This window comes from Ochotona curzoniae, unplaced genomic scaffold, assembly GCF_017591425.1.
Source record: "Ochotona curzoniae isolate NIBS_2020 unplaced genomic scaffold, NIBS_Ocur_1.0 scaffold_4505, whole genome shotgun sequence".
NCBI lineage: Eukaryota > Metazoa > Chordata > Mammalia > Lagomorpha > Ochotonidae > Ochotona > Ochotona curzoniae.
In genome coordinates, this window is record NW_024467118.1 from 49,145,376 (window position 1) to 49,173,247 (window position 27,872).

At 42.9% G+C, this 27,872-nt stretch overlaps 1 protein-coding gene across 1 annotated transcript in view; it reads right to left on the minus strand.

Moving 5' to 3' along the window:
• Positions 1–20,877, minus strand: part of FAT1 (FAT atypical cadherin 1) — a 116,142-nt gene extending 95,265 nt beyond the window's left edge. Inside the window, exons 1-2 of the mRNA XM_040966234.1 lie at positions 20,815–20,877; positions 5,268–8,550 (exon numbers count right to left, since the gene is read on the minus strand). Of these exons, the coding sequence (XP_040822168.1) occupies positions 5,268–8,532 (3,265 nt within the window). The 5' untranslated portion in view covers positions 8,533–8,550; positions 20,815–20,877. The remainder of the gene's footprint in view (positions 1–5,267; positions 8,551–20,814) is intronic.
• Between the last annotated feature and the right edge of the window lie 6,995 nt (positions 20,878–27,872).

The following is a 27,872-nucleotide window of genomic DNA, read 5'->3' on the forward strand; positions in this document are numbered from 1 at the left end:
GGTTCAAGTGCCACCAACTCTGTGCTTCTAAATCAGCTTCCTGGTAACGTGGCTGGGATGGGAGGTCCTGAATCCCTACCCACCCACACAGGAGACCTGGCTGGAATACCTGGCTCCTGGCTTTGAGTTGGTCCAGACTTGCACATCTTTCTCTTCTCCTCTCTCTTAAAACAAACAACAACAACAACAAATCATATTTAAAACACAGATATGGGGCCAGGACATGGCTCAGCATCAACAGGCTAATCCTCTACCTGCAAGTGCCAGCATTCCATACGGATGCCAGTTCATGTCCTGGCTACTCCACTTCCCAGCTCCTTGTTTATGGCCAGGGAAAAGCAGTGGAGCATAGTTCAAGTACTTGGGACCCTGCATCCCTATGGGAGTTCCAGAGAAGACTCCTGACTCTTGGCTAGGCTGTAGCTGTAGCGGCCACTTGGGAAGTGAACCAGTGGATGGAAGATCTTTCCCTCTCTGTAAATCTGCTTTTCCAATGAAAACAAATCTTTAAAACATACACACATACACACACACACACACACACACACACACACACACACACTCACACACTTGGGGCAGGGATGGCAGCAGAGGAGGGCTTAAAAAAAGAAACACACACACACACACACACACACAGGGGCAGGCACTGTGGCAGAGGAAGTCAAATTGACCTCTGGAAAGCCAGCATTCCATACCAAAGTGCTGGTTCAAGACCGGTAACGGCAGCCTGGCACTGTGGCATAGCAAGCTAAGCCTTTGTCTGTTGTACCAGAATCACATATGGGTACTGGTTGAAGTCCCTGCTACTCTACTTCTAATCCAGTTCCCTAATAACTTGGAAAAGCAGCAGAGGATGGCTCAAGTCCTTGGGCCCCTGTACCCACATGGGATACCCAGAAGAAGCTCCTGGCTTTAGACCAGCTCTGGCTGTCATTTGGAGACTGAATAGTGGATAGAGAGCTCTTTCTTCTCTCTCTGTAATCTGTCTTTCATATGTGTATGAACACACACACACACAAGACTGGCTACTCCGCTTCTGATCTGGAGCCCTGCTGATGCACCTGGGCAGCAACAGATGCTGACTTGTTCCTGCCAGCCACATGGGAAACAAAATGTAGTTCTTAGATTCTTGGCTTCAGCCTAGCCAAGCCACAGACTTTGTGGCCATTTGTGAATGAACCAACAGATGAAGATCTCTCTCTCTCAATCTCTCTGTGTGTGTAGGTGTGACTGTCTTTGAAATAAATAAATCTTTTCTTAATAATATGAATTTAGGGGCCTGGTGGCATGGCCTAGCAGCTAAAGTCCTCGCCCTGAACGCACCAGGATCCCATATGGGCGCCAGTTCTAATCCCAGAAGCTCTGCCTCCCATCCAGCTCCCTGCTTGTGGCCTGAGAAAGCAGTCCAGGACGGCCCAATGCCTTGGGACCCTGCACCCGTGTGGGAGACTTGGAAGAGGTTCCTGGTTCCTGGCTTTGGATTGGCGCAGCACCAGCTGTTGTAGCTCACTTGGGGAGTGAATCATCGGATGGAAGATCTTCCTCTCTGTCTCTCGTCATCTCTGTATATCTGACTTTGTAATAAAAATAAATAAATCTTTTAAAAAAAAAAGGTGAATTTACTCTGCAAGTCTACAAGAGGGATATGCAGCTACCAACTATACATGAAGCAAAAATGATATGAAAGTAGGCAACTGGGCCCGGCGGTGTGGCCTAGAGGCTAAAGTCCTCGCCTTAAACGCCCAGCATCCCATATGGGCGCCGGTTCTAATCCCAGAAGCTCCACTTCCCATCCAGCTCCCTGCTTGTGGCCTGGGAAAGCAGTCCAGGACGGCCCAAAGCCTTGGGACCCTGCATCCGCATGGGAGACCCGGAAGAAGTTCCTGGATCCTGGCTTTGGATCGGTGCAGCACCGGCTGTTGTGGCTCACTTGGGGTTTGAATCATCAGATGGAAGATCTTTCTCTCTGTCTCTCCTCCTCTCTGTATATCTGACTTTGCAATGAAAAATAAATAAATCTTAAAAAAAAGTTTTGAAAGTGGGCAATTATAACACATGGCAAATCAAAATTCAAACATGAAGCTAAAAATGCTTCAAAGATATTCCACTAAACAATTCTGTTAAGTCTATAATCCTAACTCTTGATTTCTACATAAGAATTAAGTGGGGAGAATCTTAATTAGTGCTCAGCAGTTTGGCTCCCTAACAAGACCAATTTACCAAAAAATCTTTCACAGAACACTCCACCCTTCCAAAGCTCAAGTGGATAGTCATGTGAATAGATGTGTCAGTACAATTCACTCAAACCTAAAGGTCTCTCCAGAAAAAAGCATGTGGTAACAGTGAGAGATTATCAAATTAGACAAATGACTATCACCCCATGTGAAAACTTGAAAACTGCATCTTACCCTTCTACACAATTAGCAAAAACACATTTAAAACACAGAGCTAATTAGACTACGCCATTGTATTTTAGATAATTCAATTTTTCTCTTAAAAAATTAATTCTATGAAAATGTTTCAAATTTAAGCAGAATTAAGGAAAAGGCAGATTTTTTTTTTCAGGTAGCAAGAATTAAATCCAGCTTATGGTATATGTTCTGTAAATGATGTACATATTTGACAAAAATCTTGTTATATTACTCAATCAACACTAACAGCTTAAACCCAAAGACAAGAGAAGAGCAGTCCTGCACAGGCCCATCTCAGCTAATCCACCCTGAATGTGACACTGTTGGGGAGAGCAACAAGCTAGGCCAAAGGGCAAGGAGTGAAGCTCCAGGAAACTGCAAACCAGACCCGAGCCAGGCCAACTCCAACTCAGTTAGAGACGTCTTTCGTGGGACAGCACTGGGCATTCCTGAACTGTCCCTACTTCTCTTCATCTTGCAGATCTCTCTCCACATAGCTCCAAAAAATTAAACTTCAAAAAAATGATAAATATTGCCAATTTTAGCATTTCTACAGCACAAAACAGACTGATTTTTCCTAATGGACATCTGCACAACGAATGCCATTGTTCTGCCAGGATTCTCAACTGACTTTCATTGCCAAAAAGACATCTGATACTGCACAGCAGCCCCTGTATATCAGTGTTATTCGATTTCAAAAAGCATATAAACATAAACCTGCCATATATTATGTGTTTTCCTCTGTAAAACATGGACCACAGATCCATATATTTTCAGCTTCTCCTCCACCATTTAATATCACTATTTTTTACAAATTCATAACAGTTTCTTATATACTTACCAATCGCATTTCCCTTAATCCTAACACTTCCTCCTCTCTGCCCTAAATTGCTATTGGAATAGTCTGGTACTCCCTTTAGCTCTGAAAACCACCCTAGATCTATTTTTGGACATTGCCTTCTTTGGTTGGTTATTTCCTTTTTTTTTTCCTTTCCCTTATAAGAATAACCCAATTCCTTACATTTATAGACAGAAAGAAATACTAGCTTCTAAACGAATCTTTAAAAAGCAACCATAAAAATATATTATTTTGACATGAAAGAAAAAAACCCGAAGGAGTGTTCAAGTAATTGTCATGAAGGGAATGTAAATTAACATTTTGGTTCTATTTTCTGTCTCACGTCTAACTTGTAACAGCTTTTTATAAGCCTTTAAAACCTACTTTGGAACAGAGTAGAAAAAAGCAGCAGGAAAAATTATTCCTAGAAAATTTATAAAAATAGCATAGTTTTAGCTTCAGTCATTAACTTTTTTTTTCCAGTGTTGACACTATCCCTGAAAATTCTTAGTTATGTTGGACACTAACAACTGAAACAAAAAAGCAAAAGACATTTTACTCAAATAAGAGGAAACTAAATTTGTTACTTTCTCATGAACTAAGCTAATTATGGGTATTTAAGGTATGCAATATAAGTTGCAGATTTAATATATTTTATTTGTTAGTGATAATATAATCAAAAAGAAATACCTTAAGTTAATAAAAACTCAATTTTTAAAATACCCTTCCAAATGACTTATTTTTCATGTGCTATGCACCCACTGGTTGTAGATTTTGACACTCAGGTGGGTGTTAACCTAAAACTTTGGTGTGTGTTACTACCAAATACATCAAGAGCTCCTTTAATTCTAAAGGTCTCTTTTGGAATTGATAAGCCTTATAAAGGAAAATCAGTGAGACTGATAAACATACTGAGCCAATTAGTGTTCAGACTGTCCAGTTTCCGTCTACAAATATTACCACTGCCAATATCAGAGGCCAAGACAAACTCATATTAATTAATCCATCTTTTTCTTTTAACATTTATTGTGAAGCGGTAATGTTTGATGTGCCATCCACTTTTCACTAGGTGCTGAAAAGAAATGATGCATGAGCTAAAAGCCTGTCCTGGAACGCTCACAACCCATCAAGCAAAGTGATATATAACAAGATTATCTGTTCAGCTAGCATAAGATATACACAGAAAGCAAGAAACAACACATATTCTAGCATGATTGGTGGTCTGGGAGTGCCTGGTTTTACAACTTTATTCTAGCTGAAAGATCATAACAAAGTAGTACTACTATTTCCAAAAGGTGTTAATAATACAACAAATGCCAGGAGCTTTCCTGTTAGCTCACTTTATAGTCGCATATATCTTAGTGTAATTTTGAGTGTCTCCATTTATAAAGAAAGCTAGTTTTAAGAAGTATTGTTTTCATCCAAGATCATGAATTAACAACTCAAAGAGCCAGAATTCCAAGTCAGAGTTTCTGAGTTTGCACATTCCTCTACCCTGCATCTGCCTCTCAAAACCTGAAGGAGCAGCAAAGTTAAACAGATCATATTACAGAAGTCTGAGAAAATAATCTTCTCTGTGTGCATTGCCTAATTTTGCAGGTGTGCAATAACCCCTGGATGGCATGCCAGGTGATCGTCGTGACTGTTCAAAGCATGAGTTTGCCAATCATCCAGCTTGAAGAATGTCAGGACTTATCCAACCACAGCGGTGCTTCTAATATAAAGTACAAACCCAGAGGTTAGCACCCGTGGGAATTATTTCAGTTTTCCCCTGTTATTTTATATATTTTATATGCCTTCTTCACCACTTCTACTCCTCTGGTATCATCTTCATGGCTTCCAAACCACAAACACATTTTCATATAGCCACAGGACAAAAAATAGGCATGCGTGTTTCTACACTGTACCTCAATGAACTACACAGGATGGGTTTGTAAAACAAAACAAAACAAAACATATACACACATACCCCCAAAAAAGGGAAGGAGCAGCATTAACCAGAGAAATAAAAAGCATACCTGTTTCTTCATCTATCTTGAAAACACCAACACCAGAGCCATCTCTAATGGAGTAGCGGATCTCCCCATCTCTTCCTGTGTCTTCATCATGAGCTGACACAGTCATCACTGATGAGCCAAGAGGGACATCTTCTTTCACTACACCTTTTTCCACAAAACTAGGAAACACTGGTCGGTGCAAGTTCTCATTCACATCAATTACCTCAACTTCAACAAAGCAGGTGGAAGACAGAGAAACTGGTTTTCCTTTGTCTTTGGCCCTCACGGTGAGGTTGTAGACTTGCCTCTTTTCAAAGTCCAGCTGCTGTACAATTCTAACTGCTCCACTGAGCTTATCCACATCAAAGTGTCCTTCTCCATGGTCCAAAAGAGTGTATCTCACCTGGCTGGACTGACCTAGATCAGGATCATAGGCTTCTAACCACATGATTATGGTTCCTTCTGGAAGATCCTCTCGAACTTTCACACGATAATTAGGTGGAATAAACTTGGGTGGGTTGTCATTAACATCTTCTAGCGACACTTTCAGAAGCACAGTAGAAAACAGCTGGGGTTCTTCTCTAGCTTGATCCCGTGCCTCAATCTTCAAGTAGTGCACATGTTGTACTTCACGATCCAAAGGGTGCACAACTTTAACAACACCAGTTGCGCTGTCAATTGAAAACTTGTCCGTGTCTGTAAGAATAGAGTATGTCACGTGTCCATTAGGTCCTAGATCTTTATCGGTGGCTTCAACCTGAATGATTTCACTGTCAACCTCTTTGTCTTCACTTATTTCAACAAAATAGCTCTCCTGTAAAAATTCAGGTGGATTATCATTGGCATCCAGAACTATGACATCTAGAAGATGCCAAGCAGCCTTTTGTGGTATACCAAGGTCATACACGGTGATATTCAGGGTATATTTGTCTGTTGTTTCATGGTCAAGTGGAGATAAAATTTTCAGCATTCCTGTTTCCATGTCAATAATGAAGCAGCTATCTTCATTTCCTCCAGAAATAGCATAGACCAGTTTCCCATTGAATCCGGAGTCAAGGTCAGTGGCATTCATGGAAATTATGCTGGAACTCACGGGCTGATTTTCCTTTACCTTTACAGCAGCTGGAAGGGCACTTCTAAACTGCGGTGCGTGAGCATTGACAGAGTGAGAGTCAAAGAAAACATCCTCCGCTTCCCCTTGGTTGTGTAATTTATTTGCCTGCAGGAGTTTTTCTGCCAGCATTTTGGCAACACCAGTCTCTTCACACTGCAAGTTTACTAGCTTACGACCGGCGGTCACAGTTAGGTTGATATATAATGGTGTGGCAACATTTTCTCCATCTGTAGCTGTAATTCTCAGACTGTGGAAAGATACCTTTGCACCTAAGCCATCCATTAGTGACTGCTTTAATGATAAAACTCCCGAGTTGGGGTTTAAACTAAACAAATTTAGTTCATTTCCAGCTTCAATCTGGTATCGTACCAACTGGAGTTCATCAGCATCAATAGCAGAAACAGTCGTGATCTGATCTCCCACACCTAGATCCCTGGGAATTGTTCCTTCACAATTTATTTTCTCAAACAAGGGTGTGTTGTCATTTAGATTATTCAGAGTAATTGTAGCAAGGACTTCAACTTCTCGGCGGTATGGCAAGCCCCAGTCTGATGCGCGAATCCGTAGGGTATAAACTCGGGGCATCAGTTCATAGTCCAAGTTTTCAGAAGTACTCACAGCACCAGTGAAATGGTCAATCACAAAAGGCACATGATTTAAATTGGCAATGCTGTAAGTCACGTACCCATTCTCACCTTCATCAGGGTCTACAGCACTGACACTCATGACTGTGGTACCAACAGGTGCATTCTCATCAAAGGATGCTTTGTAGGCTGTCTGGGTAAATTCAGGGGGGTTGCTATTTGCACCTAAGACTTTAACCAAAACTTTGGTGGAGGCTTTTCTGTCACTTGTCGTTATCTCAAGTTCAAAATGGGAACCCTGCTGTCTTCTAATTGGATCCAAAATGGATATCAGACCAGTATTGTGATTTAAACTGAATTTAGTTTTTCCAGGTGTACTTTTAAAAACATATCTCAAATGTGAATAACTAGGGATTGCTTTTACCAGGACCACAGGTGTGTTGGGTGGAGCAAATTCACTTATCTCTGCTCTGTAAACATCCTTTTCAAACTTGACTGGCCCAGCTCTGAACTGTGGAGAAGTCACATGAATTACCTTTACAGAAGAGAACTGGGGAGGAGTTCCTTTATCTTTAGCCTGCAATGTCAGATTGTAGCCATAGGGATGACTGTCCCAGTCAACACCACCTGCAGCTTTGACTTTATATTCTCTACTCCCAGGATAGGATCTCACTGTTTTAAACTGCTGGAGAAGGTCACCTGCCACAATACTTAAAGAAGCTATCTCCCCATTGGCACCCTGATCACAGTCATCCACTCTTACAATTGCATATGTAGGGTCACTGTCCAGTTCTGATGGTGATAATGTCACTGCTGTTATCACAGGAGCACATTCATTAGCCTGTTCTACGTGAACTGTTAGTTTGGCCATGCTGCTGATACCACTACTACCATACAATTTCATTCCTCGGTCCACAGCAAGTATTTCCATCTCATAGAGCTTGGTCTCTACATAATCAAGTCTACCAGTTAAAACTATAGCCCCGCTGGTTGGGTGAATAGCAAACATGTCAGTTCGATCTTTAAAACTATAGTAAAATTCTCCATTAGTTCCTATGTCTGCATCAGTGGCACTGACTCTTGCAATACTGGTCCTTATAGCTGTGTTTTCAGGTAAAGAAACACTGTAGGACGTGGGTGAGAATAACGGTCTCAAGTCATTTGTATCCAGCACTTGTACCCTAACTTTTGTCCGTGTTTCAGCATTGGTATTTTTTTCAACAGCTTTGACAATCAAATTATAATGGTCTTTCACTTCTCTATTAAGAATAGCTGTATTTCCTCCTTTGGTCCTTATTCTTAGAAAGCAAAAGTCTCCAAGAATGTACTCTTCAGCTTTGAATAGGTTTTCATTGTCTCCTGAAACAATTTTGTACCGTAGTTCCCACAAAGGATTTGTCATGTAAATACCCATCTTTACAGGATGCCCAACATAGGTTTTAGCCGCAGAGTTCTCATGCACAGTGACATTGTACTGGAAATGTGTAAACTGTAGAGGAGTCTCTTCAAATCTTTGGCTTCCATCACTGTCTCCAAAATGTTGGAGAAGGAGGAGCAGAAGCAGAAGCGAGGCCAAATGCCTCCCCATTGTTCAACTCTCAGGAGTCTAAAACAGAAGAGAAAAATAAGAATTATTACCCTGGGGAAAAGAAAAAAAGAATAAACTGCTTCAAACTTTGTATTTTCATAATGCCTTTTCCATCTAGATCGAATGTAAATAGATGCAATGGTTAGGGTTTTTTCCCCCTCTGGTTTCCAATACTAAGTATCAGTGCTTTGTAACTTATCCAGAATTACTAAATTTAACACAATCCTTTTTTGTTAATGATTCAAGTTCCTATTTTCCATATATGAATATCAAAGCCTGACACTGTAAATTGTATTTTTCTTACACAAATTTTCAAAGTAAACATGGCAACTGTTAAAGAGCTATAGATTAGGATCTTGTTTACAATGAAATGCTCAAAAGCTTACAGTTAATACTACTACTGTGTGGTGAGCTTCCAAAGGATCTAAGAACAAAGCATCTCAGAACATGTAACTCGCAACTCTCCCACAAAACTTGGGAAAATAAACTCAGTCATTTTTATGTGACCCCCCCCTGCAATGAAAACTTGGAATCTCACTTCAAAATGTATCCCACAATTTTTATTATTTCTTTATAAGAATGATTACGCTTACTTTTTGTATGCAGTTTGCTGTCTTGTTAGCAACTTGATATAACTATCTGAAAGAATTAAAATAAGCCTATCATTAAGTCTGACAGTGAGATAACTACTTAAACATCAATATGAACCCCTTCTCTCAAAACATACCATTTTACAATAGAAAAACTAGAAGTCCTCAGTCAGGCGGCAAAGTATACCAATTATATCAGTGTTTTCTACCTCTGCTATCAACAACCATCTGTCTTTAGGACACAGGACGACTTATCACCCAGTATTTGTCACCCATTCCCATCAGAAGAGAGAGACACACACAAAAGTTAAACCATTAAGTTAGCACACACAAAGCATCAAACCACTATAGAAAAGAGGCAGATGCTACAGGAAGGTCAGAGGGAGGCTTAGGAAGCAAAGAAATTGAGAGCAATATTCCTTTAACGTGTGGGATGTTAGACAAAGTCCACTGGGCCGAGGCCTGGCCGGAAGAACAGGAGGACAATTACTTTCAGCCAAATTGTTCTGAGGCCAACCACTTCATCGTTTAAATCAACCACAGCTTTACAAACCCCCAGCCTGTGTCAGCAGAGGACAGCACCATACCCTTGCACAAGTAACTCTCAGATTAATATGCACTGAATGTGAAAGCCACCAAAGGTGAAGGAAACAGCAGACTGGAGGGCTGGTTTAACAGCCAGGTTGAAATTAGAATGGCAACATTAATTTACAATATCTTAACTCAGCTACTGCCAACTTTGCTCCATTAGTCATTTCATTAGTGGGGGTAGGGGGGAAAGAGAAGAAAAAACCTGATATGCTTAAAGCAATTAGAAGCTTAATTGATATTGAATCACATTCAATTTGGGCCCCTAACTTGTTCTTTAGCTATCATTGCTTCCTCCTCGGCAGATAAAAATCAGGAAATTGGACATATATGAGGCCTACTGGAAAACAATTTACATTTAAAATTAAATTTTCTCCCAAAACTACATCTATAAATGCCTCAATCTGGTCAACAGTTCTAATAGTCAAGAAAATTTGAATATTTTAAAATGATCTGAAAATGCTAACAAGGAAAAATTTGAATTCTATTCAGCCAACAGGCATGAAGAACCTGCTATCACTGAGCAATGCTAGATAATACAGTTAAAGACTATAGAAGACAAAGTTTCCAATTATAAATCATTTACAAACAAAATATGTGCAAGTCCATCCTTAAAAGAAGTTTGTAAAGACGATTTTAAACAAGCATTGCTTTTTGTTTTGGGCAACAGATCACATTCTCAGGAACATTATTACTATTGTCCAATTCACAATAAGTTATTATATCAAAATTTTACTGCAAGCAGTGCAAGTAGGGTGCACATGTTACAATACTTGGATCTGGTTAACCATGGATAGGAAAATCTGAACAGACAAAACCATTAATAAGGGTTTCTTTCCAGAGGACACGAATATGTAACAGGCAGGCTGAAAAATTTTTACATTTGTACTTTGCTATCTAAATTTTTGGCCTAAGCAGATGTTACATTCGTCATTCACTCACTTCTTTCATCAATTACTTAATTTCTTCAACGAACACTTGAAGAGCACCTACCATGTACAGCATAGTTCTAAAAGTTGGAGATTCAAAAGTGAACTAAATTGTCAATGAATCCTGGTGAGATGCACACACACTGACAGTGTGTCAGTGTGGGAAAGATCAGCCTGGTATCCACATGGAAAAGCCAAATGTAGGGTAGCAAGAGCAAAAGCCAGAGGAAGAGAAACCTGCAACAACACAGGGGGAGGTCATGAGAAGGCAGCAGCTGCTAGGTACTGAAAAGGAAAGGAAGCCTGTGGAAGGATGAGGTTGCAGGGGTTGAGAACAGGAGTTCAGAGGATGAAATGCTGAAGGAGAAAAATGAAGCAGGACAGGAGGCTGTGGTCAGGAATCTGGACAGATATAGAACCCCAAATCCCCAAAACCAAGGTTTTTCAATCGTCGCACCATCAATCTTCAAAGTAGATTCTTTCAAGATTCTTTGGAGCACTGGAGGATATGTACCATTATTCCTGGTTTCCACCCACCCAAGCCATGTAACATCCTCTTTGCATCCCCAGTTGTGCCAACTAAAAGTGTCTCCAGTCATTGCCAAATGTCTCCTAGAGCTAAAAATCACCCCTGGTGGAGAAGCAGTGGGCTGGAGAAGCAGGAAAGAGACCACCATGGCTGGAAAGGGGAAGAACAGTAAAGAAGAGAGTCATCAGGACAGCAAAAGGCAAGGACAATCAGGAAGCAATGAAGAAGGGGTGTCCTTTTTAAACCAAATCACTAATCTTAGATTAGTTTTAGATTTGCAGAAAGTTGCAAAGATGTCTCCCCCATTGTTAACCCACTGGTATCATCATATATTTGTCAAAACTAATAAACCTATATAGATATATAATCAACTCCTTAAGACTCCTCTAGATTGTAAATTCCAGAGATTTCTCCTAGTTTTAGTAAGCTTACCCATGCTGAGAAGTATTAACAAGGTATTCTGTAAAGTCTCCCTCCTACAAAACAAGCCTCAACTGGAACCTGTCTCCTTTCTCAGGATTACAGTGCTGTGTCTTGGGAAGGAAAGAGGGGTAGAGTCAATTTCTACCCCATCCTAGCTAGGGATATAATCAACATGAGTCACTTAGACACTGACTTGCTCCCCTGACTGTAGTAGCAGTGTCTGTCAGGTTTCTCCACCGTCAAGTTACCTGTTCCCTTCCGCTCAGTACAGGAGTCTCCAGAAGGCAATCACTACATGCAAGCCTACAATTGGGCTACACAGACATGCCACACGATCCCTCTACTTACTCAACTATTTGGTAAAGACTGAAATGGACTAATGAATAAAAGGCGATGTTTAGGATTTCAGATTTTTAACAGAAATACAATAAGAAAGTACTCGAGGGTCTGAAATTAAGCGTGGGACAAAGTCATTCCGGTAGCTGTATGCAGAAGCCAAAGGCAGGGCAGCAAGGGTAAAAGCTGGAGGGAGACAAACCTGCAATAATACAGGAGCGAGTTCATGAAGGGGAGGGTTGCCCAGCAGCGAGAATTCAGCAGCCAGGTACTGAAAGGGGAACTCTGTGGGAGTATGAGGTTGCAGGGACTTAGAACAGGAGTTCAGTTTTACACAACATCAACTGGAAACACAAACAGGGTATCCAGTGAAAGACAGGTGGGAGAGGCCCAATATGCAGATATAAATTGAAAGACAATGGATGATAATATTTAGGACCATGCAACTGAGATCACAGAAGAAGAGACCTCAGAGAGGAAAAAGAAGCCAAGGTCAGATCCCTGTCACTCTCCAGGGGCTGAGCAGTAGGAGAGGAGACAGTGTTGCCACTGAGCTCTGTGACCAAATCAGGAAGCACATGTGTGGTTAACACACAGCAACGCTTTCTGTGCTCCTGAGACAACTAGGAAGACTCAAACCAGCAGATGAAGAAAAGGCCACCAGACTGCCATCTGTCCAGCCGTAAAGAAAATGCCCAACATAAAAGATCTCAGTGGCTTTCTCTATCCAGGGCTACCTGGTCACAGCTCCTGCCACCACCACACATCCCTCACACTAGACTCCCAATCACGCCAACCACCTTCCACAATCCACCCACCAAGTCCTCATGGGACATGGCGCAGCTGGAATAAACTTCCTGGATGACATTCATAGTTGAAATCTTTTCAAATTCAGTGTTTACTCTGTAAACTTGGCTAATAGCAAAATACTATAATTAGAACTCTCCAACACATTCTTTTGATTAGAAATAGTCCACTTTGTAGGAAACAGTATGAACCCTATTATAGTGTACCTAGGAACTGTGAACTCAGGTTTTACTAGAAAAATATCATGATCTTCTTAAGGCTTTGACTCTATCCAAAAACAACACTACAGTTCAGGGAAAGAGAAAAGCTACTAACAACATTTCATCTAAAAACTGCTATTATCCAGAGTTCTTGCTTATGAAAAGGAAACTCCCAACATCACTTTAGCCAAGGGCTATATTTTGATCTTTAGAAGCTGATCACACTACTTTCAATGCACAATAATCTGGGATTTCTAAAATACATATTTCCAAAGTGAAAACAAGGAGTGTTTACTTAGCTAAGTTCTTTTCAAGCCCCAAGTCCAAAGCTTAAATATTTTTAGTATAGATTTCTGAAAATCCATAAATACAAGGGAAAAGTATTTCTCGAGTAAAAATCAGATACCCTCATATTTCTTCATTTAGCAGAGCTTCATGTAAAATGCCACAAATACTGTGACTGCACATTCTTCACAAAACACAGCCTCCGTGCTGAAAACTAAACTGCACAGAGCCAAACAGTTCAATATAAAGCTTCAGTTTCAGAAATGCCCTAGTGATTGAAAGAGAAGACATGATGGGACAAAACATCACTCATTGCATGAATTCAGTTAAACACTGCATTTTCACTCTTCAGGTCACAGGTAATTGTTTTACCACTCTACATAAAAAGGAACCATTAAACCTTGCATTCCATGTGATAGAAATGATAAAAATTCATGAAGAATCTGGTGGGGTAAGCATCATGGCACAGCACATTAACCCGCTACTTGGGATCCCCACCCCACTTGTAATTGACCTTCCTGGTAATGTGCCTAGAACGCAGCACCAAATGAAGGCTGAATTCCTGGCATCCACATGTTGGTCCTGACTCCTGGCTTAAGCCTGGACTAGCTCTGGCCTGCACGGTCTAGTCCTAGCCATTGCAGCCATTTGGGAAGTACATAGGATCTCTTTCTGTCGTCTTCTCTGTCACTCAATTCCAAATAAATAAATGAATAGATAAGAAATGCAAATTTCTTTTTAAAAGTGTACTAAATGCTTAATGACTTTTAAAAACCATTTAATAACCACAGTATCTAAGCATGTTTTTTACAGCTATAATTAATTCATAACTTCCAGATAACAAACAGATAAACAAACAGAAAAACAAAATCTTTCATTTTTCTCATAAATTAAAATACCAAGCCAGCACTTTAAAAATCTTTCATTCTATGTTGAAAAACTAATCAGTAAATTCTGTCCATTTTCTTCAATGCATAGTATTAAAAAAAAAAAAAACCAACTCATCCTAATAGGATTTTCAATGCAGGGTAAAGCCATTGAAGGGCACTGAAGAAACTGAAGGGCAGCCTTACATTTGGGATAGATCATGTAACTACTTCTGGTAACTACATTTATGTGTTGTCAGCTTTCACTGGAACTGCAAGTATGATGACTCTAGCAGGATTCATTTAAATACTGCCTTCAAGTGAATTATGGAATTCAAGTTAATGTTGGGAATACTCCTCACACAACTGATACTATCAGCAGAGAACTATAAATCTTTTTCAGAACTTAAAATTTGGACTTCTGTGTGATTTCATTGATGCAAAATACAATATTAAAAACTTTCTTATTCTTAAGACACTGAAATGCTCTAATTGTTTTTAAAAGTTATTTATTTTTGTCTATTTAAAAGGCGGAGCAACAGTGAGACAGAAATTAAGATCTTCCATCCACGGGTTCATTGCCCAAATGGCTGCAACAGGACTGGGTCAGGTCAAAGTCAGGATCCTGGAACTGTATCTGGCTCTCCCATACAGGGGGCAGAAATTCAAGTAAGTGGGTCACCACTAAGCTGGAAGCCGAGGAGTTGGGATTGGAATGGGAACTTCATCATGGGAATGCAGTTGTTCCAGCAGAGGCTTAATGGGCTGTGCCATGACACCTGCCTCTGCCTCTATCCTAATTTCTAAGTAACCTCTCTATAAAACCAAATTTATTTACTACATGAACTTACATATCTTGCCCATTAGTACAAGTCTATCGAAGATCTCTTATCTGAAAATGTACAAACTGGTATGTCGTAAAATCTTCGAGTGGTTTGAGTGGTAACATGATGCTTATAGTGAAAAATCCTACAACCACAGAATTTATTTCATGCACAAAATTACTGAAAATATAACATAAAATTTTCTTCAGACTATATTTATATATGGTAGATACGAAACTAATTTGGTTTAGAATTGGGTCACAACTCCAAGATTTTAATGACATATATACAAATATTTCAAAATCAGAAAAAATAATCCAAAATTTGAAAAGCTTCTGGTCCCAAAGATTTCAGGAAAGGGACACTAGATCTGGGTTACGAAGAGGACTGCTTCTTTTATGCAAAACAATGACAGGTCAGCAAGGGCCACATGTACATTTCTGGCTGAAATGGACTGTGCTGGGCTACTCCAGTCTAAGTTCTGCATCCTCAACTACCTTCCAGAACAAACTCTGCCCATGAAGGCTTAATGAACAAACTGTTGGCTTCTTATGACTTGAGAGCATTTTATCTTACATATCTTTCTCTGCAACCAGCAATAATTTAAATATGTCTTGGCTGGGTGGCCAGTAATTAACACTATCCACTTCTTCCACTCCCAAATTAGTAAGGTTTTATTACAGGTCAAATTGTGCTCCCTGTATATTTGAAGTGCACAATAGGCACTCCACTAAATAACGGATCAGGAAAGTGAATGTCCACGGATAGTAAGAAAAGAGATCATCAGACAGGAATCCACCTTCTTCCTTCCTCACCTACTCTTTCCTAATCTTATACCTCCATGCTTACTATAAATAAAGACAGCCTTCACACCATAAAATTTCGCCTTTCCTGCAGCTTTTATCCCCTAAAATATTCTCAAACAACTTCAGCAACCTTTCTCTACTGCCACTTTCTGCTGAGTCCACACACACAAATAAGCTCTTTCCTACCTCAAAATAAACATTGAAACTGTCATTTCCTTTTCTCTTTCTAATACTGGCAAAAATCTTAGAGAGACAGACAGGGAGAGAGAGGGAGAGAGGGAGAGAGAGAGAGCACGTGAGCGAAAGGAGTCTCTCAGTACCACTTTGACTTCCCTACAGCTCCTTTGAAAACATTTCTGGCCTCACCTACTCCAGGTAGAGCCTTCACCTCCATCCTGCCAAGAAGAGCATCATGTTCTGCTATCACAAACAAATATGAGATCATACAATGTTTTTAAGTACCACTCCCCTCCCCTTGCATTGTCAGACACTGTCTGAAACAGAGAGGCGACCCACAACACGCGAAAAACAAATGACAGTAAATGCTCCTGGTTGTCCTCAATACTCTAACCAATCTTGCACCATCAAGTCTGGCATTAACAAATGTTTGTCTTTCAACTCTTCCTATGCATTTGTACTTGAGGACTTTATCCACTCACTCTGCCCTAATCTCTATTGCAATACTATTCTCCTGTAGACCCTGAAACACTCCTACAATAGTCTTCACCCATTCTCCACTACAACAGCTGTACTGAAGGGTTTAATTACTTCCCAAATCACCCCAGTATGTAACCTAAGACAAAGGGAAAGGGCTGGGAGACTACCGGCCCAGCCCAGGTTTATCACTAATCAAGCATACGAATTCAAGGAAGTTACTTAATCCTGAGAACTATACTTCCTTGAAAGCTAGAGTGAAATCTTCAGTCTCCTACCATCCCTACACACATCTATGCATTCTTTCTCAAATTTCATGCTGTCTGTGATCTTTAATTTCTACCTGTCAAACTTCCATTTCTAAAGTTATCTGGACTTATTTTCTTCCACAGTTTCTCAAAATTGTTCCCTTTCCATTTCTTCTGCTATCATGTAGTTCATGTGTGAATTTCTTTGACTATTACATTTTATAGGAACTACTTTTTACTTGAAAGACAGTTATAGAGAGGGAGAAACAGAGATCATCTATCCATGGGTTCTCTCTCCAAATGGCGGCAACTGTTGGTGCTAGGCTGGTCCAAAGTTCGAAGCCAGGAGCTTCTTCCACATCTCCCACAAGGGTACTGACGCCCAAGGCCTTGGGCCATTCTACACTGCTTTCCCAGCAATCTGGATAGGATTTGGAGCACCCAAGAATTGAGCTGGCATCCATATGAGATGCCAGTGCCAACAGATGGAGAAATAGCCTGTAACACCACCACAATGGCCACTTGGCTATTGTATTTTAACAGCATTTTGGTATTTCTCTTTTCTGGGACCCATTCTATTCCCTCATTTGAAAATATTAGAAACTCCCCTTATTTGTCTTATTAAGTATACTCTTTGTAATTATGTAGTAAAGACAATTAATCTTTACTTTCCTGATCTTTACATCCTAAGTAGATGATCTCTACTTTCCTAATTTATTTCAAGTTATTTCTTACTTAAAACGCAAAAAAGGTATACTTCTCACAAGTTTGTAACAAGTAGAGCAATCAAGCTGTCTTGAGCCAATGACCATCCTGTGATGGGAGCCCTAAATTAGTCTAACATATCTACTTCCTCCCTTCTGAAACATAATGCAAATATACAGTATTTCTTCTTTCCCATATTCCAGCTCCCACATACAGCTTAGTTGTATTCATCTGACTCTTCAACATTTCCTTCTCTGCTTCTGTCCTTAACTCTTGCTCCATTGAAGCTGTCCTGTCTTTAGAAACCAATTTAAATTCATAACAGATTTCAATGCTGTAACTAGACCAAAAAAGAGTTATGAATCAAGAGGAGGCAGGACTAAAGAAGCACTGCTAATAAGCCAACTCTTCGCTTAGTAGACATTATGCTTGGGTTTCTGATCCAATTTCTCTCCATTATACCATAACAAGCTACACTGCGAATGCTACAGTCTGTGTCATATACATCACTTTTCCAGGAACTGTATCATCCACCCGTAACACCCCTACTCACCAGTCCTCTTCACTCAGAATTCACCCTATCCTAAATCCACTTGTCCAGGTCCCCTGCTCCCTGAGGTGGTAGGACAAACAACCCTGACGTCAAAGGACCTCACTGCCAGTAATGGTCTACTTGCCTTTTTTCCCCTCATAGGAATGTAAGCTCTTTGAGGGCAAAAAAATTCCAAGATATTTCTAGGAACAGAGGATATTCAGCTGTAGGTCAGTGAATACTGAGATAAAGATGAAGGATTAAATAAATGGAGGGTGCAGGGTAGCATTAAGTAGTTGAGGGGAGACAGAGAAGGACAACAAAGCAAAATAACACAACCACCCTTCTTAAATGCACAGAAAATCCAGGCATCAGCACCAGGCCAGCAACAACCCCACACATGGCTGCCCTGAGGACTCCAATTTCCAGCCACCTAAACAGGGGTCACAACCACTCAAATGCTGAATGGATGATGGACAATATCATATTAACTGCCTGCACGGGAGACCTTATCATGAAGCTTCATGTTTTAATACTCCATGAGGGACAAAAATGCTAAGCAATGGTTTTCCTAAACGTTTCATAGAAGCCATTTAATCACAGACATACCACTATCTACACAGTAAGACCGTTGGAAATTAAGGAAAAATTTAGGCAATATATTTAAATCTGGATCTGGCATGAAAAAGATGGTTTAAAAAAATCAGACATGTGAAATACACACGTTCTTCAAGCTCCCAGAAAACCTTTTCATCTCAGATGATGTATATCACTCACCTCAAAAGCTTGTCTCCAATATCTAATGATACCTGACACTTGCAAATTAAATAATTAAGTGAGGCCAAGGGGTTAGAGCTTGGCTTCATCATCTTCGCAATTTGTGAATTCCACTCATAAAGATTCAACAGCACACCAAACCTTATGGCTCCCTGCTATTAAATCGGGTCCTTCAGGCCACAAATGCGGCCACAGAGACATCATTTAATACAACAAATTACTGTACTAATTTGATTCGGTTTATTGATTCTGTGCAAAACCAGCCAAAGTAGGGTGGAAATTAGGAGGCAGCTGACTTGATAGAACTCAGACAATCTCTTTGATCATTTCTACCTCTAACATTCAAGAAATGAGTAATTCAGAGGTCATTCAAGAGCTAAGTCTTAAGACACATACTACAAAGGCCAGGGATCAGGTGAATGAAAGCAGTGCTGGTCTGTACACTGTTTTTGACATCTGAAAGGTGTACTAACATGATGAGAACCCAACAGAGACACTGCTCATGACCAATGAACCAATGCCAATGAATACACAGGGGGTCAACAGGACCTCGTGCAGTCTCCAGCCAACCTCACTGCCCTTGATAGTGACAAAGAATTTGGTTCCTTCGCAATTTTTATTTTTCAAGTAACAGGTACACAAATGCAAAGCTTACTCATATTGTACCTGAGACTGAGCTTGTTAAACGCCATGTTCCATATAAGCTAAATTATTTGAATTACTGCTTTCAAAATTACATAATGATTTATTTTTACATCTTCAAGCTTAAACACATAGGAGGGATAGTAGTGACGTGGACTCGCAGGCATCTTTCTAAGACAAAAAGCCAAAGTCAATTAGCAGAACTAACTAATATTAACAGAAACAACATTTTTCCAGAGTTTGGGTAACTACTGGATTTGCTTGGTAACAAAACCTGAATTCTTGAGTTGGATGAACCATCTAGTTCAGCATATATATTTATCATCTCAAACTATTGGCTATAGGAAGAATTATGCACCTGCTTTTGAAAAAGATAAATAGCTGAAGGTCATTTGACTTTTAAATCTTCTCCCAATTTCAATAGGCACTGTACAAACCCAATTTAAAAAAACAAAACAAAAAAAAGCCTTCACCAAGAACTAGGGAGTTGCTTAACAAAGGCCACTTAATGAAACTACAGTTCAGATACATGTAAAAAAAATTCACTGCATAGAAAATATTTATGAGTTTACTTTCCTAATGTATACAATTGCGTCCTTGTTTCTTCTGCCCTGCAAATCACATCAGTGAGAACAGAAAAATCTTAAGAGACAACACACAGCCTTTCCATAATAAAAGGCTGAACACAAAAAAACAGAATCTGGCTTTTTTTTCTTTAAAGACCTGATACGCGTTTCTCTTTCAGAAACGCTAGAAATTTCCGATACACCGCACTTTTCGCAAACGTTTGGCCACAAAACCCATCTATCTACCGCACCTCTGCAATCCGCAGTCAACCAGTGGCACTAAAACCTCAGAGGGGCACTGCTCCGGGGCACGAACTCGGCGACTCCATTCCAAAGATCCCACTCCCAGGCACTGGCCTGCCTTTCATCTCACCTGCCCTGTGAATATTTCAGCGGAAAAAAACGAAGCCGGTGCCAAGATCAGTTAAGTCGTTAGCAGACGGGAGTTTTACCGAGAGGAGGAGTGGCGCGTTGGGATGTTTCCGAGCTCCGGGTCTTAGAGGAAGTTCTCTCCCGTCCGGGAGATCTGAGCTTCGGGAGCCGCTGAGATTCCCAGCAATGGCTCCAGGACCCGACCCAGCGCGGCAGGGACCGCAGCAGCCGCAGCCCAGGGCTCGGCAACTACCATTCAATTCACGTCGCCAACGACGACGACCACCACCACCCCGCCCCCTTACCCTCCCCAAGCCAGCACCGAACTCTCCAACTGAGAAGGATTCGACTCCATACCACCTCCCAACGTGGCTCTTGCTTTCCTTCGTTTTTCGGGAACAGCGAGAAGAACACAGTCCTGCTTCAGGCAATTAGGTGGGAAAGCACCCACGGGCCCACAAGCCTGCAAATCCCCCTCCACCCGCCCAAAGCAGCAAGTTGCAAACCTCCCAGGGCGCAAACAGCTCCGGCCAGCCGCGGCGCTGCGCCCCTCGCCTCGCCAGCTCGCCCTCAACTCCAAACTTCATGGCTCTCAAAACTTACAACAAACTTGTCCCGCAGCGGCGGCTCTCTCGGGGCGCACCCTCGATCTCCTCAGCGCGCCGCGGAGCGCAGGACGGCAGTGCCGGGGGTCTCACGGGGCCCGCACGTCCGCATGCTGCCGCCCGCCGGCCTCGCCGCCCGCGCGCCCCGGTCGCCCCGCTCGCAGCCGCCCGCGCGCCCCGCTGGCCGCCGGCTCGGCTCTGCACGGCCCCGGCGCCTCACGCGCCGCGCGCCCGGGGTATCCCTCCGCCTGCGGCCACGCCTGCAAGCGCCGGCGCTCGTTTCTGCCGCGCGGAAACTCGAGCCCACTCCTCCCGGCCGCGGGGGTCGCGGGCAGCCGGCTGCCCGCCTGCCTGCCCGGGGGTCGCCGGATTCCCTTATCCCCCACCACGGCCAGCTCCGTGAGGGGTGGAGACGAGCAGACGCTCAGGGGACACTCTGAGGAATGGTCTGGGGCTTGATCTATGCTGAGGATCCTTAGCGCCAGCACACAGCAGCCGCTGAGGCGAAGAATTCATATGGAATGTTCTCTGCTAGCAGAGGGAAAACACTAGCGCAGCTCAAAAAAAAAAAAAAAAAAAAGTCAGGTAAGGCCTCCTGGGAAACGCTTTTCCAGTATCGCTTGAGATTTTTCCAGAATCTCTAGGGAATTCCCCCATCTGCATTTCAATGCCTTGGTTGTGAGTCCCCAGTTACTTGCTGGGGGAAAAAAAAATCTCCCGAAAGGTCCCTGAAGGAATGCAGTTAGATCTGAAGCTACTTCCTCCTTAAATCGACACTTCACTCCCTGAGAAACAAAACTGCTTCTCCCCCTCTTTGTGCTGAGGCGGTCGCCGGCCCCCCGGCAGGGAGCCCCAAGTCTGCGCTCCCCGAGTCTGAGGGGGTCACAAAAGGCAGCTCATGCCCCACCTCCGCTCGCCCAGTCAGAGCGACCCGAGGGGCCGCAAAACTGCGAAACCCCGAGGAAAAAAGCGAAGCCCGGGGCGTCGTGCCGCCCACTCCGGGAACATCCCCGACAGGCTCGGCAGCCGGTCCCCGGCGCGGCCCCGCTGGCCGCCCCCCGGCAGGGGCGGGCTCGACCTCGCCAAGTTGGGGAGGCTCGAACGTCTTAACGCGGTAGAGAGAGACCCGGCCTCCCCCCGGGGACCGGTAGGGAGAGGGCGGGGATGGGAGAAACCGGTGAGGCAGACGAGAGGGGCTTCATGGGGAAAGTGAATCCCCCTGCTTTAAAGTTAATGCCGTCCCTCAAGTCATCTTCAAGAAGGTGAGTGGAACTAGAATGGTGTCCGAGTGTGGCTGGGAAGAGGAAAAAAAAAAAGCACGGGCGCGGAACGCGTGCGTTCGTATGTGGCGCTCTTTTTTGCTGCTCACTCCCGAATATAGACACAAATCCACCACACACCCAGCGTGTAACAGCAGCAACCAAAGACTGGCGCAGCCACAGCCTCGGCTGCGCCAAGTGCTCCTGGAGTTACAGGTCAGTTTGGTCAGTGCGGCGAAACTGGGTGGCCTGGTATTCAACATCAGCGGGTGTGCACCCTTCCCAAAAACATAGCCACCGCAGAATGCCGGCCGTTGGTTTGGGGATTTGGGGGGAGGCAGTAAACGCTCCGGGGGCGGGAAGGGGGGGTGTCTAAAAACAGCAGTGAAAAAAACTACAGGATTTTTTTTTAAATAGTACAAAAAAAAAATTCCTGGAGAAAATTACCACTCGTTAGAAACTAATAGCGCTACCACTAAAGATCCGTTGAGGAATGCTGATTTTTCCAGGCCAAGTGAGAAATCCAACGGCCTGAAGAAAGTGGCACTTGGTGGAAGCAGAGGTGGAAATTTCAGACTGTGGTTTCGCCGCGATTTTACTGTCCCTTACAAAGTCCCAACAGAACGAAATGGAGATGCCTTTTTGGCTGCGATCGAATTACCTTTACGTGGAAAGAGACAAATGTGGTTCGCTTTTCATATATCTGTCCTTTATAAACCGTCGGCCGCTCAACTAACTCCGTCCACAAGGGCTCAGGAAAATTCAGGGAACGGAGGGAGAAGGTGGGTTCCCGAAACAAACAAACAAAAAAAAAAGCTTTCCCCTGGCGGCGGTGTCTGCCTGCAGTAAGCCCGAGGTAGATTTTGGAAATCGTATTGCGGGCCCGGTAGTGGCAGGGAAAGCCACGGCGGGGGCACAGACGTGGTGCCTCTTTGCTGGAGCACCCTGCAGGGCCAAGTTCGCGAGGAAGCCGGCCAGGAGCGCGCCTTGCCCGCTGCCCGGACTAGAGGGCGCTGCGCCACTGCAGATCACGCGGTCCCCGGATCGCCGTCCCCAAGGCACCATTTCTATAATAAGTTACATTCAAAATCATGCACAAACGGCATCGCTTCTCAAGTTCTTCAGAACAGTGCCCTGCATGGATTGTGTGAATTCCTTCAAGGCCAAGTGTACAGACCTCTCACGCCCAAGCCGTGCACCGTCAAGGGTGCGCAGCTCCCTGCGTAGAGAGCCCCTCGAATGCACACTCTTCCCCCGCACTCCTTAGAGCCAAACACCTCCCCTAAATTTCCTCGACGCTTGAACTTAGATACTAAAAGGCATGCACTAAAACAAAGAACTCACCGTCCAGCTGAGTTCTTGGGGGTCCACCGTGAAGTCCCCGGCCGCACCGTAATGCCCACGCGCTAGGCTGTGTGTTAAGAGCCGGTTCTAAAGTACTAACTTCGCCTCCCTCGGATCTTCACCATCTCCCCAAGCACAGCGCCATCAGTGCGAGTTGCCGGGACCCTGGTGGTCGCATCTCCAAGAGGCTTCTCACCACGGTGAAACTTGAGCCCCCCCAAAGGAGGTGGAAAGAGGACACACCAGGGCTAGGAAAGAGCGGGCCCAGGAGAAGCCAAGTTTGTCAGGACATGTCCAGGCAGCGAGCAGCCGAGTTGAGGAGTTGCGACCGGGAGCTGCGGCGGCTCAGTGCCTCTGTTCCCCACTCCCTCCCTCGTGGAGAACCCGGGGTGGGAGGAGAGGGGAGGTGACGTCAGTCAGCGCCCCGCCTCGCCCCCAGCTCCCTCGGCGTGGACGGGATTCTCTCGCCGGGTCGACTCCCGTACCGCAGCGGTCTCCGCGGCCGAGCCGTCCCCACGGGAAACGGCTGTGCTTTTGCTCCCTGCCTTGTCTCCCAGAGCTCCGCCGAACCCTGGCGTACTTCGCACTCAGCACCGAGACGCCCGGGGCTCCTTGGCGCGGGCGCCTCACTCCCGGGTGTCCAAGCCCCTCCGGCAGCGTTTCCCACGCTTCGGACTGCAGGTGATGCTCTTCCTCTTCAGCGACTGAATCCGTCGCGACGTGTCACCCACCCTTTCGCAGGGCTTGGGCAGACTGGCCTGGACGACGTGGACTTTCTGGCCCTGCAACTTCTGAATGTGATCAGTTTTACATAGTTGTGAGCTAGCGCCGTTTGTGGCCTTCGCGTTGAAAATCACAGAGCCTTGTTCCGGTGTTCTGATCCTTGCCCAGTGCTCTTAAGTCTTTAGACCCTACTCTGAAGCACCGAGGGTTCCTAGGGGCGGGGCAAGACACGCTGGAGCAGACGATTTCACAGTTGTCTTACCAGTCATCCAGTCAATTGAGGCTGAGACACAACTCAGTCGTTCGCGTCTCCGGGACACTGTAGATTTAGATAAGTAAAAACACTGTTGGAATTTAATTCATTGATTCATGCTTCGTTTTAATGTAAGCATCCAGGCTTCAGGAAAATACTTGCTGTGAATTTTTTTTTTAATGTCACTAAAAGATCAGAATAAAATATCTCCTGAACAGCATGAAATTCCGAGGGAGCCATTTCTGTAAGTTGACAGTGTCCCCAGAAGATTGACATTAAAATGAGAAGATCCTGGAAAGGGGGGAGGGAGAAGGGGCGTGTTCCACCAACATGTGAGCGGGTGGTTGGTGTAAATCTATTGGTCAGTTTAGTCAGTCGTTCTATTTGAAAGATGCAGAGCAAATTCCTGAAGACACAGGCAGCAGGGTAAGGTGTTCAACAGTCTGGGGAAACAGCGATTCAGTAGCGGGTGTATAGGCGGTACTGAGCAGCATTCTCATCTGTGAATGGAAATCATAGCTCTGTCACGTGGTAAACATGGATTCACAGAGTTGACGGTTGGAAAAATAAAGCTAAGGAGCGTCAGTTGTTTTTCAGTAACATAGCATTCATTCATGCAGGCAATACACTTTGTCCAGGGCTTCCTATAACCCGCCTGGCCAGCACACAATAGGCGCTTAATCTGTATTCATTCTCATCCCCTCCCCACAGTCTTTGCAGAGTCTCAGTTTTCTTATCTGTAAAGTCAGAAAGGGTGAAAGCATGCTCTCACTCATGGTTCACAGTACGTTTTGATTTAGTAGGGAGAGGCAGGCTCTCTGGTGCTGGGAGAGTCAGGGCTATGGGAAAGCACCTTAGAGGCCCACCCCACCCCACCCCACCCCACCCCCGACCCAGGGGGCACCAGAAGGTGTCAGATTCCTGCAGAGAGAGGAGACAATGGAAAGGAAGCCTGGGCCTGCCAGGGCCCAGCATGCACTTGTCATGCTTCCCCTGGTCAACTACACAGGCTCCCTCCTTTTATGTCAGTAGTTGAAATCAGAAATTGACCACACATGACAAGCCCTAAACATTTTACATCCAGAAATGCTCTCTGAGGTGCTGCTGTGCAAGTCACTTTGCTTTGCTCTCCGGGTCTTTAGTATTGATCTAGGTAAACCACATACTTTCTATTTTCTTTTTAGGAAATAAAAATGCAAATGAGAAGGACTAAGGCATAACAATTAATGGTATGAATCAAAACAGCTTTAAAAGTGAGAGGGGCAACAGAAAACTCTCAACTAAACCTACAGACAGACATTCAGTGTCCATTGTAATAGGTATCCTTTAGCCATTTGTGACCAATTTAACTTAAACTAAATTTAAATTCAGTTTCTTAATCTCACTAGTTACTTTCAAGTGCTCAGTTCATGCATGTCTTAGTAGCTGCTGTACTGATCAGAGCAGAGAGAGGGACATTTTCACCATGACACAGAGTTCTGGTGCACTATGCTGATGTCGGCCTTTAAAAACTGCTATTATTTCTTGGAAGCCCATATCAAATATTAAAATTTCAGTTCTTCCAATAGTGAGTCACTTCTAAAGTAAAAGGGGGTCAGGGAAACGCAGAACCATGGAAAGATTCACTCATTCAGCAAATATTTATCAAGTTCCAACAATACACTTTGTGAAATTATGTAGGATTCAAAACTTAATGAGTTGGGTGTGTTTAGTGATGAAGAAATATTGAAAAGGCTTAACAAGGCCATATATTTGTTTTCCAATCATAAATTTAAAGCAAGAAAGAATTTAAAATCATTTTTGGAATAGCCTTAGGACTAAATAATTATATGTAGACTTCACTGATTTCTGACATCCCACCCTCTCTGTTTCTTCTCATTTCCTGCTCATTTTCCTGCACCTTTCGTGCTTACATTTGCTGGAGGTGACAAAGCATATGAACTCTCCCCGATTTCCCTGTACTTTGGGATTATTTTCCCTTTTGCTTTCAAATATAGCTATACTCAAGTATCTGGTTGTACTTTCCAAGGAAACCTTCAGACAGACTAGTCAGCCTGATAAGGATCAATAAGTTTGACTACAAACTTAAGTATCTTAGTTTCCTCCTGCCTCCCCAGAGCAGTATAATAATGGCTTTCTTAAAGCTATACCTTAAGGATATAAGTGTCTTCTCATGGTGAAATTGCATAAGCATTCAGTTGAAAAAAAAATTGGAGGCACTACAAAATATGCCTTCATTTAGGGCTAAGTACAAAGTGGATCAAGGTGGCTGTAGAATTTCTATCCCTACAACCAGCTAAGAACAAACATTCCTAGGCATTCTAAGATAAATACAGTTCTGATGTTTCCCAGCTTAGTGATTGAAGGATTCCAAATTTACCATTTTGAAAAGTCAGCTACAAATCATCCAGAAGTCCTCTGTTAAAATACTTCCTCAATAAAAGTAATAGAACTTTAGATTTGAAGTCTACAGATCTATTGTGTGACATATAAATCTCAAGTTATTTTGGATGCTACTGACATTTGGGAATCTCACTTCCATTTACAGAGGGGTGGGGAATAATGCACCAGTTGTGTCAGATACCAGTAAAGAATGGTGATTGTGACTGTAACACCATATCATTATTCTCCTCCAGCTTACATATTGTACCTCACTAGCAGTCCTATCTCAACTACAAAGCTGTATGGAACCAATGGCAAGAAGTAGCATTTATTTTCTCTAGAGCCAGTTATGTTTCACACTTCTATAGATGCATTAATTCTTTGCAAGGAATATTAATATTTTCATGGCATACTCTACTCCCACTTCACAGATGGCATTGATGTTTAATGTAGATTAAATAGTCATTCTACATTATGTTTTAGAATGAAATCTGTAGCCAGTTGTCTGCAAAGCCATTATTCATGACTACTAATATATTAACTCTCCATGACCTATAACTCCTTTGCACCTTTGGCAAACCATGACTGTTTTACATGAAAGGGAAGCAATGTTATGAAATAGGGATAGCCTAGGAAAGAGGAAAAAGCAGTAGGCATTCATCCAATGATAACTAAAGAAAAATGTTTCCCTCTGCCAGCTGCGTGGAGTATGAATATTTGTTCAGAAGTAGATTATTTAATCCCAGAGTGAGAGCATTACTGATTGCGTTGAGGACCATGTATGCATAGTTATTATTTATTTGATTACAAGTTTTCCTAGGTAGATAAACATACCCTAAAACACTTTTCAATTCAGAGTCATTGTCTAGCTTTGAACTTATTTGAGCTAAACAACAGAAAAATACACACCAGTTATTCTCAAGGAATTCTGGGGGTGTTATCTCACGGTATTTCATGATCAGCATTCCAATTTATACATTGCATTCCAATTCATTTTCCCTTTTTTCATGTGGAACATCTAGTATTTATCCAGTTTTTTTTTTAATTTCTCTCTGTCATTTATACTTTTATATATGAAAACAAAGTAATTTTATC